This window comes from Papio anubis, chromosome 2 (genome assembly GCF_008728515.1).
Source record: "Papio anubis isolate 15944 chromosome 2, Panubis1.0, whole genome shotgun sequence".
Taxonomy (NCBI): Eukaryota; Metazoa; Chordata; class Mammalia; order Primates; family Cercopithecidae; genus Papio; species Papio anubis.
The window spans coordinates 20,538,556-20,551,415 of record NC_044977.1 but is presented as its reverse complement, the minus strand read 5'-3'; the positions used below and the strand labels follow the sequence as shown (position 1 = coordinate 20,551,415).

Genomic DNA, 12,860 nt, shown 5'->3' with positions numbered 1-12,860 from the left:
ACACAGGCTGGAGTGCAGTGGCCGAATCTCAGCTCACTGCAAGCTCCGCCTCCCGGGTTCACGCCATTCTCCTGCCTCAGCCTCCCGAGTAGCTGGGACTACAGGCGCCCGCCACCACGCCCGGCTAGTTTTTTGTATTTTTAGGTAGAGACGGGGTTTCACCGGGTTAGCCAGGATGGTCTCGATCTCCTGACCTCATGATCCGCCCGTCTCGGCCTCCCAACGTGCTGGGATTACAGGCTTGAGCCACCGTGCCCGGCCAAAATTTCCCAAATTTTATTAAGAACTTCAGCTTATAGATCCAAGAGGCTCAGAAAAATCACAAGAAAAACAAATACAAGAAAAACCACTCATAAACACATCATAGTCGGTCAAACTGCTGTAACTCAAAGATAAGGAGAAAATTATTGTCATATTTTATTTATAACTTCTATGTTTGTAAACAAGAAGGAGATCCATCCATGTCTACTCCTTCTATCTTTTTGCTGTAAGTCAAGAGTCATTTCTTAAAGTTAAGAAATAATTTGCCCATTTTTAGAACAAGGGTTTTGGTCCATATCTTCAAGTCTTAACACAATGCTGTTGAATAGAAGGTACCCAACAAACGTTTGCTGACTGGCTTCTTTGCCATTTGCATCTTGGTTGAGGATATCTAGTCTAAGCCAAACTAACAATTCATCTGTCACAATCACCTGTTTAACACCTTGTGCTATGCAATTCAAGACTCTGCCTCTGAAATACCTAAATTACCCACAAAAGACAGCAAAAGTAGTACTGGTATCTTTAAGACTGTATTTTTACATAAAGAAAGTCAGACTCAGAAAGATTAAGTGGCTTGTTCATATCATATAACTAGTTTTAGAATTATGATCTTGAAAAAAAGTGACATTAGTTATTCATCAACCCAACCCCCTCATTCTACATAAAGGCTGAGTGATTAGTTCCAGATCAGTAATTAATTGGTAGCAGAGCAGGTGCTAGACTCAGATCTCCTTGTAACTGATCAAGTGCTTCTGCTGCCTCCTCACAGTACCTGTCTTTATCGTTGGTTGCAGCAGGCAGCATCAACTTCCTTTTATTTGAGGCTCCATATTTTGGAACATATTTAATAGCAATATTTTTCTTTTATAACACCAGTATTATAATGATAATTTTCCTATATTCTTTTAAATTGTATAAAGTAGTATATCTAGAATTATTAGCCCTATTTTCAATGCTTTTACTACACATTTTCAATGCTTTTACTACACATCTTGGAAGTTTAAATACAGAGTATATACAACACACACACGCTGGTTGAGAAAGCAGCATAAAATGATATTAAAGATTCCAAATAAAAAATATTAATTTCTTCTCCTAGACAAAATTAGAGTCTGTTCCAAGTAGGGAAATAAAAATATATTTCCTTAGTCTAAAAAATTTCATCTGCAGATCCTTTCTGGTGCCTGGCTTAGTTTTTTGGGGTTTAAAATCCAGGCATCTCTCATTTGTCCTAATTTGAAATAGTTTGGTGACAATAAAGTTTACTCTTAAATGAGAGGACAATGTTTAGGAAAGTTTATTCTGGTTGTAAAGAAAAAAAAAAAAAAACCCGAAAGATTTATACAAATAAAATACATAAAGTATAGTCTTTATTTAAGGTAAAGTTTGTCTGGTATTAACTACCTGGTTCAGTATTTCAATAAACTGGTTAAATGTTTTTTCCTTTTTTAATTCTTATTATACTTTGGTATGCACGGCTAAATATTTTAATAAACATTTTTCCTGACGGTGCAGTGCAGCATAAGTATTGAAAGGCAAATGCAAGAAGATGTGCCAGTTCTTAGAACTGTTCCTGTTTCTGTTTTGAGCTAGTCAATTGAGCTTAATGATTAAACCTATTGCAATCTTTTGGATTAGTAATTGGAGTCTCAATCCAAAGGTCCAGTCTAGGTCAATGGTATCTATCCAAGGCATAAGCCAGGGAGTGGAGAAAACTATGCTCTACACTGAATTACCTAAAAATTCCTAGAGGAGAGCAGCCAATTTATTCAGTACTTACGATGTACCAGACATCATCTTAAACTTTTTAATGTATTAACTCATTCAAGCCTCATAACAGCCCTATAAGATAGGGTTTACTGGTATGCACATAATAGGTGGGAAAACTGAGACTCAAAAATGTTGAATAATTTGCTCAAAGTTAATAATTTGCTCAAAGTTAGTGAGGGGCATCATTGGGATCTAAACTCAGGCGGTTTGGCCCCAGAGTTTTCTTTCCCCTACTCTTGTACATTTTCCCCCTATACTCTCAAGTATCCATTTTAACCACTATATTCCATGTTAGATCATCAACATTTGTGTCATCAAAGAACACATGGTGGACATATCTAGAATTTCAAGTAAAAGGATCTAATACCTGGAAATCCAGGAATAATCCACTAAGCCAAGATTCTAGCCCCTTCGTTTAAGAAAGTAACTTTTAAAATGGAATCAACACTTTAAGCATCACTGATTCTGATGTTAAAATCATCCATGCCCCTCAGCCAATTACATAGCCGAACTGGAATAAATTTATTTTAAAAATTCCTTCCCTTTCATGGACTTTTTTTTTATTTAGGGGGTGGTTATGTGAGGAAGCAAGAAGGGAGACTGCTTAAGGAGCAGAAGAAAGATTCACAACACCAGGATGAAGACGAAAGAACACTATGGCTGCCTAGAACCAACTTTCTCCCTCCAGAAAACACTTATCTGGACTCTTTTGTTTTTTAACCCACAAACGAAAATATCCTCCAGGAACAGTCACATGAGTTAGACTTACTGAGTTTGCCTCTGAAAGAAGTACTGTAATTGAGTGAAATTAAAGCCAAGTATCTGTGGTCAGATTATTTTCTGACAAACAAAAAACTCTCACTGACCTTTCACAACAACCTGTATTTTCCACAGTTTAAGAATTATCAAGCCAGGTGCGGTGGCTCACGCCTGTAATCCCAGCACTTTGGGAGGCCAAGGCGGGCAGATCACTTGAGGTCAGGAGTTCGAGACCAGTGTGTTCAGATGGTGAAACCTCGTCTCTACTAAAAATACAAAAATTAGCCAGGCGTGGTGGCATGCGCCTGTAGTCCCAGCTACTCGTAAGGCTGAAGCAGGAGAATTGCTTGAACCCGGGAGGTGGAGGTTGGAGTGAGCCGAGATCGTGCCACCACACTCCAGAACGAGACTCCATCTCAAAACAAAAACAAAACAACAACAACAAAAATGATCAATGCTATGAAGTCAGACCTTGGGGGTTGGGACTATTTCAATGTCCTGAAATCTCTCGCAGGACTGAGGAACAGGTGTATCCTGTGGTAGAGAATGAAGGTTAGAGTATCTGGAGATAAGTGAGGATAAAGAAAAAAACAGTCCTGGTGGCAAAGAGCAGGAAATTCTATGAACCAGGAGAGGTGTAGAATATGGTCAAGTAAGGCACTACTCATGTGTTTTGAGGTTAAGAGACTCTCCCTTTGAGAGGAGTTAAAGAAAATATTTTCTACCCTTACGACTGTGGACATCTGTCTATGATTATATCAGGCTTAGCATGAGTTGGAAAATGTCAATGGGAAGAAATGTAATAAAGCTTAATTATGTTTTCATTTTACTTTCATCATCAAGAGTGAAGGTGCCCAAAAGCTATACTGCTTCTTGTGTTTTTCTAAGAAGAATGCCCAATGTGAAAAGGCTGGAGTTCTGGCAAAACTGAGATTTGTTCTAAGTTTTTAGCATAGCATGTTTAAACTATAGGTATTATAATAATTAAATGTATAAATAGCATAAATATTGTTGTACATCAATGTTTACTGCCAAATCAGAGTAACTTCTTATTGAAATTCGCTCAGAGCAGAATTTGAAGTTTTTTTTTATTTTTCACAATGAGGTCATTACTTTTTCAAGAAAAATAAAAGTGAGAGAGACTTAATTTATATGTTATCTTAATTTATATATATGTTACTCCAGCCTGGAGTAATTATTCAAAATAAACTTTGAATGCAATAAAATTAATTTATGCAAAATTTTGTGTTTTTATGTATATTTTCCCTACTAAGACATAGCTTTCATCAGTTTCTCAGAGATATGTGTGACCTCTCTCCCCCTTAAAAAAAAAAGTAAAACTAATTTATGTCTATACCTGAATAAAGGAACCCAAGCAAGAATATTCAACAATTACATAGGATGGGATGGGATAGGATAAAAAGAAATGGAGTAGAGTGGAGTGGAGTGAAGTGAAAAGAAACAGAATTTACCACCTCAAATGCACTCTCAATAAAATGTACAAGGCAAAATAGTAACAGCAAACAGTGCCAGTCTTTCACTCTTGTTCTTTAAATGATAGTGAGAACCCTCTCCTTTTCCGTTGGGTTTACCCCAAAGCTAAGAGATATCCCTTATATAAACAGCCAATTGAAAAATGGTGCTCAGAACCAGAGAAAAGCTTGTCTTTTTAAGGAGCTGGTATGCCTCTGCTGTTAGACATGGGATCTTTATCACTTATTATGCCTTCTTTTGGATCTTAGCACTCAGAGAGTTCAGGAATATATTTTGTATTTATTTTAAGAAACTCCCGCTAAGCCTTGAACTTTCATGTTTTCTGTCCCCCACCCTGCACTCTTTCTTATGTTGTTTTTGTACTTTGGTCCTTGTTTTTAAGGCTTTTGCTATAACTGTGTCCTTTGTAAGTCACCATATATTCCCCTTTAAGAGTGGATGTCACTTACATAAAGGAAAAAAGGAAGGGAGGGAAGGAAGGGAAGGGAAGAGAAGGGAAAGGAAGGGAAGGGGAGGGGAGGGGAGGGGAAGGGAGGGGAGGGGAGGGGAAGGGAGGGGAGGGGAGGGGAAAAGGAAGAAAAAAAAAAAAAAAAAGCTTCGTGAAGTATGCCCTTTAATTGAGGTCTTATAAATTTGGCAGTCTTAATGGGGTAAAATCCATAGTTCATAATTTTTTAACCTGAATGAAACTATTTTACAACCTTAAACAAACAAGCAAAAACACATTTGCTCCAAGTTTAAATTTTACTATTTTTGTTCTGGTAAATTTTCTCATTCTAGTTCTCTAAATACTATTTATACAGCATTCTCTAAATACTGGTTAGGACAGTGGGATAGGGGGAGGACAGATCCATCCCCAGCTACCACTCCATCAGCAGCCAGTATGTCAGACCCCTCTGTTGGTCTTCAACAGTGGATCTTTGCAGCCATGCTCCAGGCTCCTGCTAGCTCCCCAACCTTCTGTCCTCCCCAGTTACCTGCTCGGAGGGCATACTGCCTCTCCTGCTGCCTTTCTCGATTGGCATTACTTACTGTCAGGCCTCTGAGCCTAAGCCAAGCCATCGCATCCCCTGAGACTTGCACATATATGCCCAGATGGCCTGAAGTAACTGAAGAATCACAAAAGAAGTGCAAATGCCCTGCCTCGCCTTAACCGATGACATTCCACCACAAAAGAAGTGAAAATGGCCGGTCCTTGCCTTAAGTGATGATATTATCTTAGGAAAGTCCTTTCCCTGGTTCATCCTGGCTCAAAAATCTCCCCCACTGAGCACCTTGTGACCCCCACTCCTGCCCACCAGAGAACAACCCCCCTTTGACTGTAATTTTCCTTTACCTACCCAAATCCTATAAAACGGCCCCACCCTTATCTCCCTTAGCTGACTCTCTTTTCGGACTCAGCCTGCCTGCACCCAGGTGAAATAAACAGCCATGTTGCTCACACAAAGCTTGTTTGGTGGTCTCTTCACACGGACGCACGTGACATTTTGGTGTCGTGACTCAGATCAGGGGACCTCCCTTGGGAGATCAATTCCCTGTCCTCCTGCTCTTTGCTCCCTGAGAAAGATCCACCTATAACCTCTAGTCCTCAGACCACCCAGCCCAAGGAACATCTCACCAATTTTAAATCAGGTAAGCGGCCTCTTTTTATTCTCTTCTCCAGCCTCTCTCACTGTCCCTCGACCTCTTTCTCCTTTCAGTCTTGGCACCACCCTTCAATCTCTCCCTTCTCTTAATTTCAATTCCTTTCATCTTCTGGTAGAGACAAAGGAGACACGTTTTATCCGTGGACCCAAAACGCCAGCACCGGTCAGGGACTGGGGAAGGCAACCTTCCCTTGGTGTTTAATCATTGCAGGGACGCCTCTCTGATTACTCACCCACGTTTCAGGGGTGTCTGACCACGCTGCAGGGACGTCTGCCTTGGTCCTTCACCCTAAGCGGCAAGTCCCGCTTTTCTGCGGGAGAGGCAAGCACCCCAACTCCTACCCTCCCTGTCTCTGCCCCTTCTCTGCTTTTCTGGGGGAGGAACAAGTACCCCAACCCCTTCTCTCCCTGTCTCTACCCCTTCTCTGCTTTTCTAGGGGAGGGGCGAGAACCCCGACCTCTTATTTTGCCCCCTCTTATTTTTGCACCCTGATGTCTTATTTTTGTGCCCCCTCTTATTTTTGCACCCTGATCTCTTATTTTGGCACCCCAATACCTTATTTCTGCTCCCCGACCCCTTTCCTGCTTTTCTGGAGGGCAAGAACCCCCGAACTCCTTCTCTCTGTGTCTCCACTCTCTCTTTTCTCTGGGATTGCCTCCTTCACCGCAGGCAACCTTCCACCCTCCATTCTTCGTTCTCCATAACCTATGTTCTCAAGAACTTAAACCTCTTCAACTCACACCTGATCTAAAACCTAAATGCCTTATTTTCTTCTACAATGCTGCTTAACCCCAATACAAACTCGACAGTAGTTCCAAACAGCACTTTCGATTTTTCCATCCTGCAAGATCTAAATAATTGTTGTAAAATGGGCAAACAGTCTGAGGTGCCTGACGTCCAGGCATTCTTTTACACATCGGTCCCTCCCTAGTCTCTGTTCCCAATGCAACTCGCCCCAAATCTTCCTTCTTTTCCTCCCACCTGTCCCCTCAGCCCCAACCCCAAGCATCGGTGAGTCTTTCTAAAAATCATCCCTTTCTACAGACCCATCTGACCTCTCCCCTCCTCGCCAGGCCAAGCTAGGTCCCAATTTTTCCTCAGTCTCTGCTCCCCCACCCTATAGTCCTTTTATCACCTCCCCTCCTCACACCGGTCTGGCTTACAGTTTCGTTCTGTGACTAGCCCTCCCCCACCTGCCCAGAAATTTCCTCTTAAAAGTGGCTAGAGCTAAAGGCATAGTCAAGGTTAATGTTCCTTTTTCTTTATCCGACCTCTCCCAAATCAGTTAGCATTTAGGCTCTTTTTCATCAAATATGAAAAACGTAGAGGCCCAGTTCATGGCCCGTTTAGCAGCAACCCTGAGACACTTTTCAGCCTTAGACCCTGAAAGGTCAGAAGGCCATCTTATTCTCAATATGCATTTTATTTTATTACCCAATCTGCTCCTGACATTAAATAAAACCCCAAAAATTAAATTCCAGCCCTCAAACCCCACAACAGGACTTAATGAACCTCGCCTTCAAGGTGTACAATAATAGAGTAGAGGCAGCCAAGTAGCAACTTATTTCTGAGTTGCAATTCCTTGCCTCCACTGTGAGACAAACCCCAGCCACATCTTCAGCGCACAACTCCAAACGCCTGAACCGCAGCTGCCAGGGGTTCCTCCAGAACCTCCTCCCCCAGGAACTTGCTACAAGTGCTGGAAATCCGACCACCGGGCCAAGGAATGCCCGCAGCCCAGGATTCCTCCTAAGCCGTGTCCCATCTGTGCGGGACCCCACTGGAAATCGGACCATTCATCTCACCTGGCAGCCACTCCCAGAGCCCCTGGAGCTCTGGGCCAAGGCTCTCTGACTGACTCCTTCCCAGATCTTCTCGGCTTAGCAGCTGAAGACTGACTCTCTTTTCGGACTCAGCCTGCCTGCACCCAGGTGAAATAAACAACCATGTTGCTCACACAAAGCCTGTTTGGTGGTCTCTTCACATGGACGTGCATGACACTTACCCTTATTTATTGTTTCATTAGAAGCTTTCTCTGATTTTTACAAAAGGGAGTATGCAGCCCATCCAATATTGAATTCCTTTATGGAGAAACTCTACAGCCCAAGGGATCCAGCATTAGGATCATTGAAATTTTCTGTTCTGAGTTACAGCAGGCTTTGCTTTAACATCATTGTTTTACTCAATACTTCCCCTCCCACGTCCTCCTTTTCCAGGCCAGCTCTGGCACACAGTGGGGAACTAATAAATATTTGTTGAATAATCAGGAAAGTCATTTAAAAATGATTTTTAAATTGTTGATTAATTTCCTACATCTGGAAAGTGGGAAATTTGTGTGCAAACCATGAGATCATTTCACTTAAACCTTGGTGATGAGTTTCTTTAACTTCTCTCTTAAAGTGAAATTCTATTCTGTGCATGTTTGATTGTGTGTGTGTTATGCACGTGTGTGTACGTGTTTGCTGCATGTGTGTGTCCTTGTTCATAACGATTTACCCTTTCCTTAATTTAACCCAACAGACCTAAACATGTGTTACTAATTGTTTTAATTATTACTCTTCTACCAATTCAGTCTGGAGTTAAAAGAGCATAAAGACGCCAATTCAATTATGTCACTCTTCCCCCTCCCCATTCACACCCACACCTATTCATTTCTGTTCAACCATCTGCTAGGCTTAACTGACTTGGTCTTTTATATCCCATAAATGGCATCTTGCTGGGATGCCTCAGACTGGACAAGGCACCTCCCAGTACTTGTGCCTCAGGTGGCAGGGACAGAGGTCCCATGCCTTCTCTTACTCTGAGTTAAACATAGTAGGACAACATTACCTCTTTGGATCCTGATCACAATTCTCCAGATGCCCAGTCCCAAAATGATGCCAGTCAGTAGCCCACACACGACAGCCACCAGCACCCTAATGTTCCAGGCACGGCAAGAAGCCATGGTGAAGCCAAACCACAAATCCACTCCTGGGTGAGAAACAACTAGCTTCTTTTCTTCTTGAGCTAATAAGTTTAATCAGAAACTTCTAAAACAGAAAAATAAGTCCTCCCCTCAGTGATCTGTCAGATGGATGTCTTTATATTTTAGGACTTTTGAGGCTAATGCAGCAGAATGCCGTTTGAATCTCCTAATAAAACGTGCATACTCTGCTTTCAATTTCCTCATCCTTCACTGAAGGAGAACGTGAAAGAAGTGATTAGAGTTATGGGAATAGGGAGATAACTCCAGGCAATAAAGAAGAAGGGGAGGGACTAGCCACAAGGGTCAAAGAGTGAATGTCCAGACAAGTCACAGAGTGAAGCAAGGGAACAAAACCGAAGAAACCAAAGAGGAAATCATGAAGGCAGTGGATGCCAGTGGTCACCTACGGCTTGGCTTCCTGTGTTTTTGTCTTGGGAGGGTACAGCACGGATAGACTGGCAGGTGCTTCAGACCACACAAAACACTCTCTCAGGGAAATGAACTAGTTTGTCAACAAGAGGATAAATGGCAATCACCACATGTGATTTTAATGCTTTCATTTCTTTAAGGAGCCTACATTTTGACAGATGCAGTTGGTGAGTGGGCATACTGGCACAGGGTGGGTCTTGAAAAGCACTAAAGCCCAGCATGATAACCCATCTGCTACAGGCTGAATTGTGTCCCCTCCAAAATTCATATGTTGGAGTCCTAATCTTCAGTACCTCAGAATGGGGCCTTATATGGAGATATGGTTATTACAGAGCCTATCAAGTTAAAATGAGTTTGTTAGGGTGGTCACTAATCAATATGGCTGGTGTTCTTGTAAGAAGAGGAAATCTGAACACAGACATGAATAGAGAAAGATGATCAGAAGGACAGAGAGAGAAGACAGCCATCTACAAGCCAAAGAGTGAGTCCTCAGCAAGAACTGGCTCTGCTGACACCTTGACTTTAGACTTCTAGCCACCAAAACTGTAAGACAATAAATTTCTGTTGTTTAAGCCATCCAGTTTGTGGTACTTTATTAGAGCAGCCCTGGGAAGCTAATATATCATCAGAGTAATTACAAACTGGTGTCTCTCTATAGATGCAGCTCTGACCCTCCCCTGCCCAGGCTCCCATGTTCTCCTTCCCTATCCTCCACCCTTACCTGAAAGAACAGATAAACGAACATTCACCTCCTTAATCACAGTTTTGTTCTGGTAGAGAGAACAGATGCTCTGGTCTTCTCTGGACACTCCCTCGCTTCATCAAATCCATATTAAATCCCTTTAATGTGTTCAAATTGGTACAAGAAATGAACAGGGTCCTCAAAGAACTCATATTTTCTCAGGGGTGAGATACCTAGATATAGCCACCTATAAGGCAAGTCATAACTGTTAAAATAAAAGATATCAAATTTAATTATTATGGAGCGTGGGTGCTCCTTAGAATAAGATTACATCCCAATAAATCCACCTTAAGTTAAAAATATCATGAGTCAAAATGCATTAAATATACACCTAACCTGCTGAACATCCTAGCTTAGACTAGCCTACCTTAAATGTGCCCAAAACACTTACAACAGCATAAAATTGGGCAAAATCATCTATCACAAAGTCTGTTTTATAATAAAGTGTCGAATGTCCCCTGTGATATATTGAGTACTGCAGTGAAAGTGAAAAACAGAATGGTTGCACAGGTACCCCAAATACGGTTTCTACTGAATGCATATTGCTTTTGCACCATGGTGAAGTTGAAAAATCAGAAGTCAAACAAACCGTCATAAATTGGAAACCTACATACTAGCCCCTTAATACCTACATACCAGCCCATCAATTCCTTCAGGAAGTATTAAGCAAGTCTTTACCAAAAAAGGCTTTACACTTAAACTAGACCTTTAGTTAACCCCCAAACACTCTGGGGGTTTCCAGTTCTCTGTGACATTCACTTTATAAATGTTTCGCTATAAACATAAGACCCTAACTTCACCCCTCCCAAGAATTTTAGAAAAACAAATTGAGGTAGCACAAAATGGAAGAACCTACAAGTCCTGCTGCAGGAGTACAAAACAAATGAATGCAAACCCATTACCTCATTTACTGGGAACAGATTTTTGAAAATCTGTTTCTGATATGTCTGCATATACATGCACAGAAAACGTCTGGAAAGGTACATGAAAATACTCCTCTTGGGAATCTGAGGTAGGACATAGTTTTTAAATTTTATATCCCTTTTATGGTTTGAAGTTTTAGCCTTGTGTATTCTTTCTATTATTATAAATAAATACATGTAACTTTTTCAATAATAAAACAATGGTTTTCAGTAAATAATAAATCTGAGAAAAGGAATTAACACCTATCATATGTGTAGCGTATACCAAGGATGGCGCTGTATACTTTACATATGTTTATCTCATTCACTCTGTGCAAAAGCCCCAGGTAACATAATGTGTTTGCCCTTTGCATGAATGAGGAAATGAGACTGAAACTGGTATTATTCTACACCGGAGCTTTATGGTTAAGTAAATTTGGAGGATGCCAGGTTACACAAAGTTAAACAGTTTTCTCCACTCCGGCATTTCTTAGAGCCTTCACAATGCTCATGTCCATTGTGAACTGCTAGAGAAGACATGTATGCGAGTATGTTCTCAATGTTATTGGAACTCAGAATCCTCCTCTCAAGAAGGATCTCTCAGAGGCAGAATTCTTCAGCATGTGTTTTAGAAACACTGCGCTGTGAGATCATCTGCAGAATGGTCTTAGTTGAACAGTGTGACTGAAGGAATGGATCCTGGGTCTCAAGTTTGCCATCTGGTGATGGTATTTTTCTCTTGTAGGGTTCCAAATCTTTTGAAGGGATTATAGTCTAGTGACTAGAAAACTAACTTTGATAGTGATCACACATCCTCTCTTCCACAGTTGGTGGAAGTCCTGGAGTCCTGGGATGCTGTAATGACTGCTGCTTTTTAGGGCTTCCATGTCCTTAACCACATGACAAAGTTTATAAGGTTTGCCATCTATCCAGCTAGAAACTCCAGAAATTCATGGAATTGATGAAATTCCTAGGCACAGAAATTAAGATGTTGACATTTATGTAAGGGCATTAATTACTACTGATAATAGACAAATGTGTAAAGAGTCACCAGTATTCACACATACATACAACACACACATATCAAGATGACAAAGAAGAAAAGGAAAAGAGTTAAACAGGAAATAATACATTTATTCTTTCATTCTACTCAATGCAGACATTGTGCTAGGCACTGGGGATAAAGTAGTGAACAAAAGACAAGATCCCCTGTCTTTACCCAACTTACACTCACGGAGAATTGGATTTGTACTGATGCTGCCACTAATTTGCTGTGTGACTCTGGGCAAACCATGGGGCGTCCATTTCCTTATATTTTAAACAATCCAGTTGAGGCCTTCCCTTCCTGAACATTTCAGTTCTAAAGTCATTAGCTGAGGAAGAGCAAGGCAGGTATCTGTGGTAGGGGGTAGAGAGGGGCAATGGTCCAGAGTAGGTGTTGGAGCCCCAGTGCGGTAAAGAAAGCATTGATAGGCCAGGTGCAGGCGCTCACACCTGTAATCCCAGCACTTTGGGAGGCCAAGGTGGGTGGATCACCTGAGGTCAGGAGTTCAAGACCACCCTGACCAACATGGTGAAACCCCATCTCTACTAAAAATACAAAAATTAGCTGGGCGTGGTGGTGCGTGCCTGTAATCCAGCTACTCAGGAGGCTGAGGCAGGAGAATCACTTAAACCCGGGAAGCGGAGGTTGCAGTGAGCCGAGATCATACCATTACACTCCAGCCTGGCAACAGAGCAAGACTCCGTCAAGAAAGCAAAGCGAAGCGAAGCGAAGAGAAGAGAAGAGAAAGGAAAGGAAAGAATTGATAAGAGGGAGACCTAGCATGAGATGCCAGAGCCCAGGCAGGATAAAGAAGGCATCAATAGGATGGGGGTGGGGAGGAGGGGC

The 12,860-nt window shown here is 41.6% G+C and overlaps 1 protein-coding gene across 1 annotated transcript in view; it reads right to left on the bottom strand.

Moving 5' to 3' along the window:
• Positions 1-12,531, bottom strand: part of ADGRG7 (adhesion G protein-coupled receptor G7) — a 76,733-nt gene extending 64,202 nt beyond the window's left edge. Inside the window, exon 1 of the mRNA XM_009199199.4 lies at positions 8,761-12,531. Coding sequence (XP_009197463.2) covers positions 8,761-8,875 — 115 coding nt within the window. The 5' untranslated portion in view covers positions 8,876-12,531. The remainder of the gene's footprint in view (positions 1-8,760) is intronic.
• Positions 12,532-12,860: the final 329 nt, after the last annotated feature.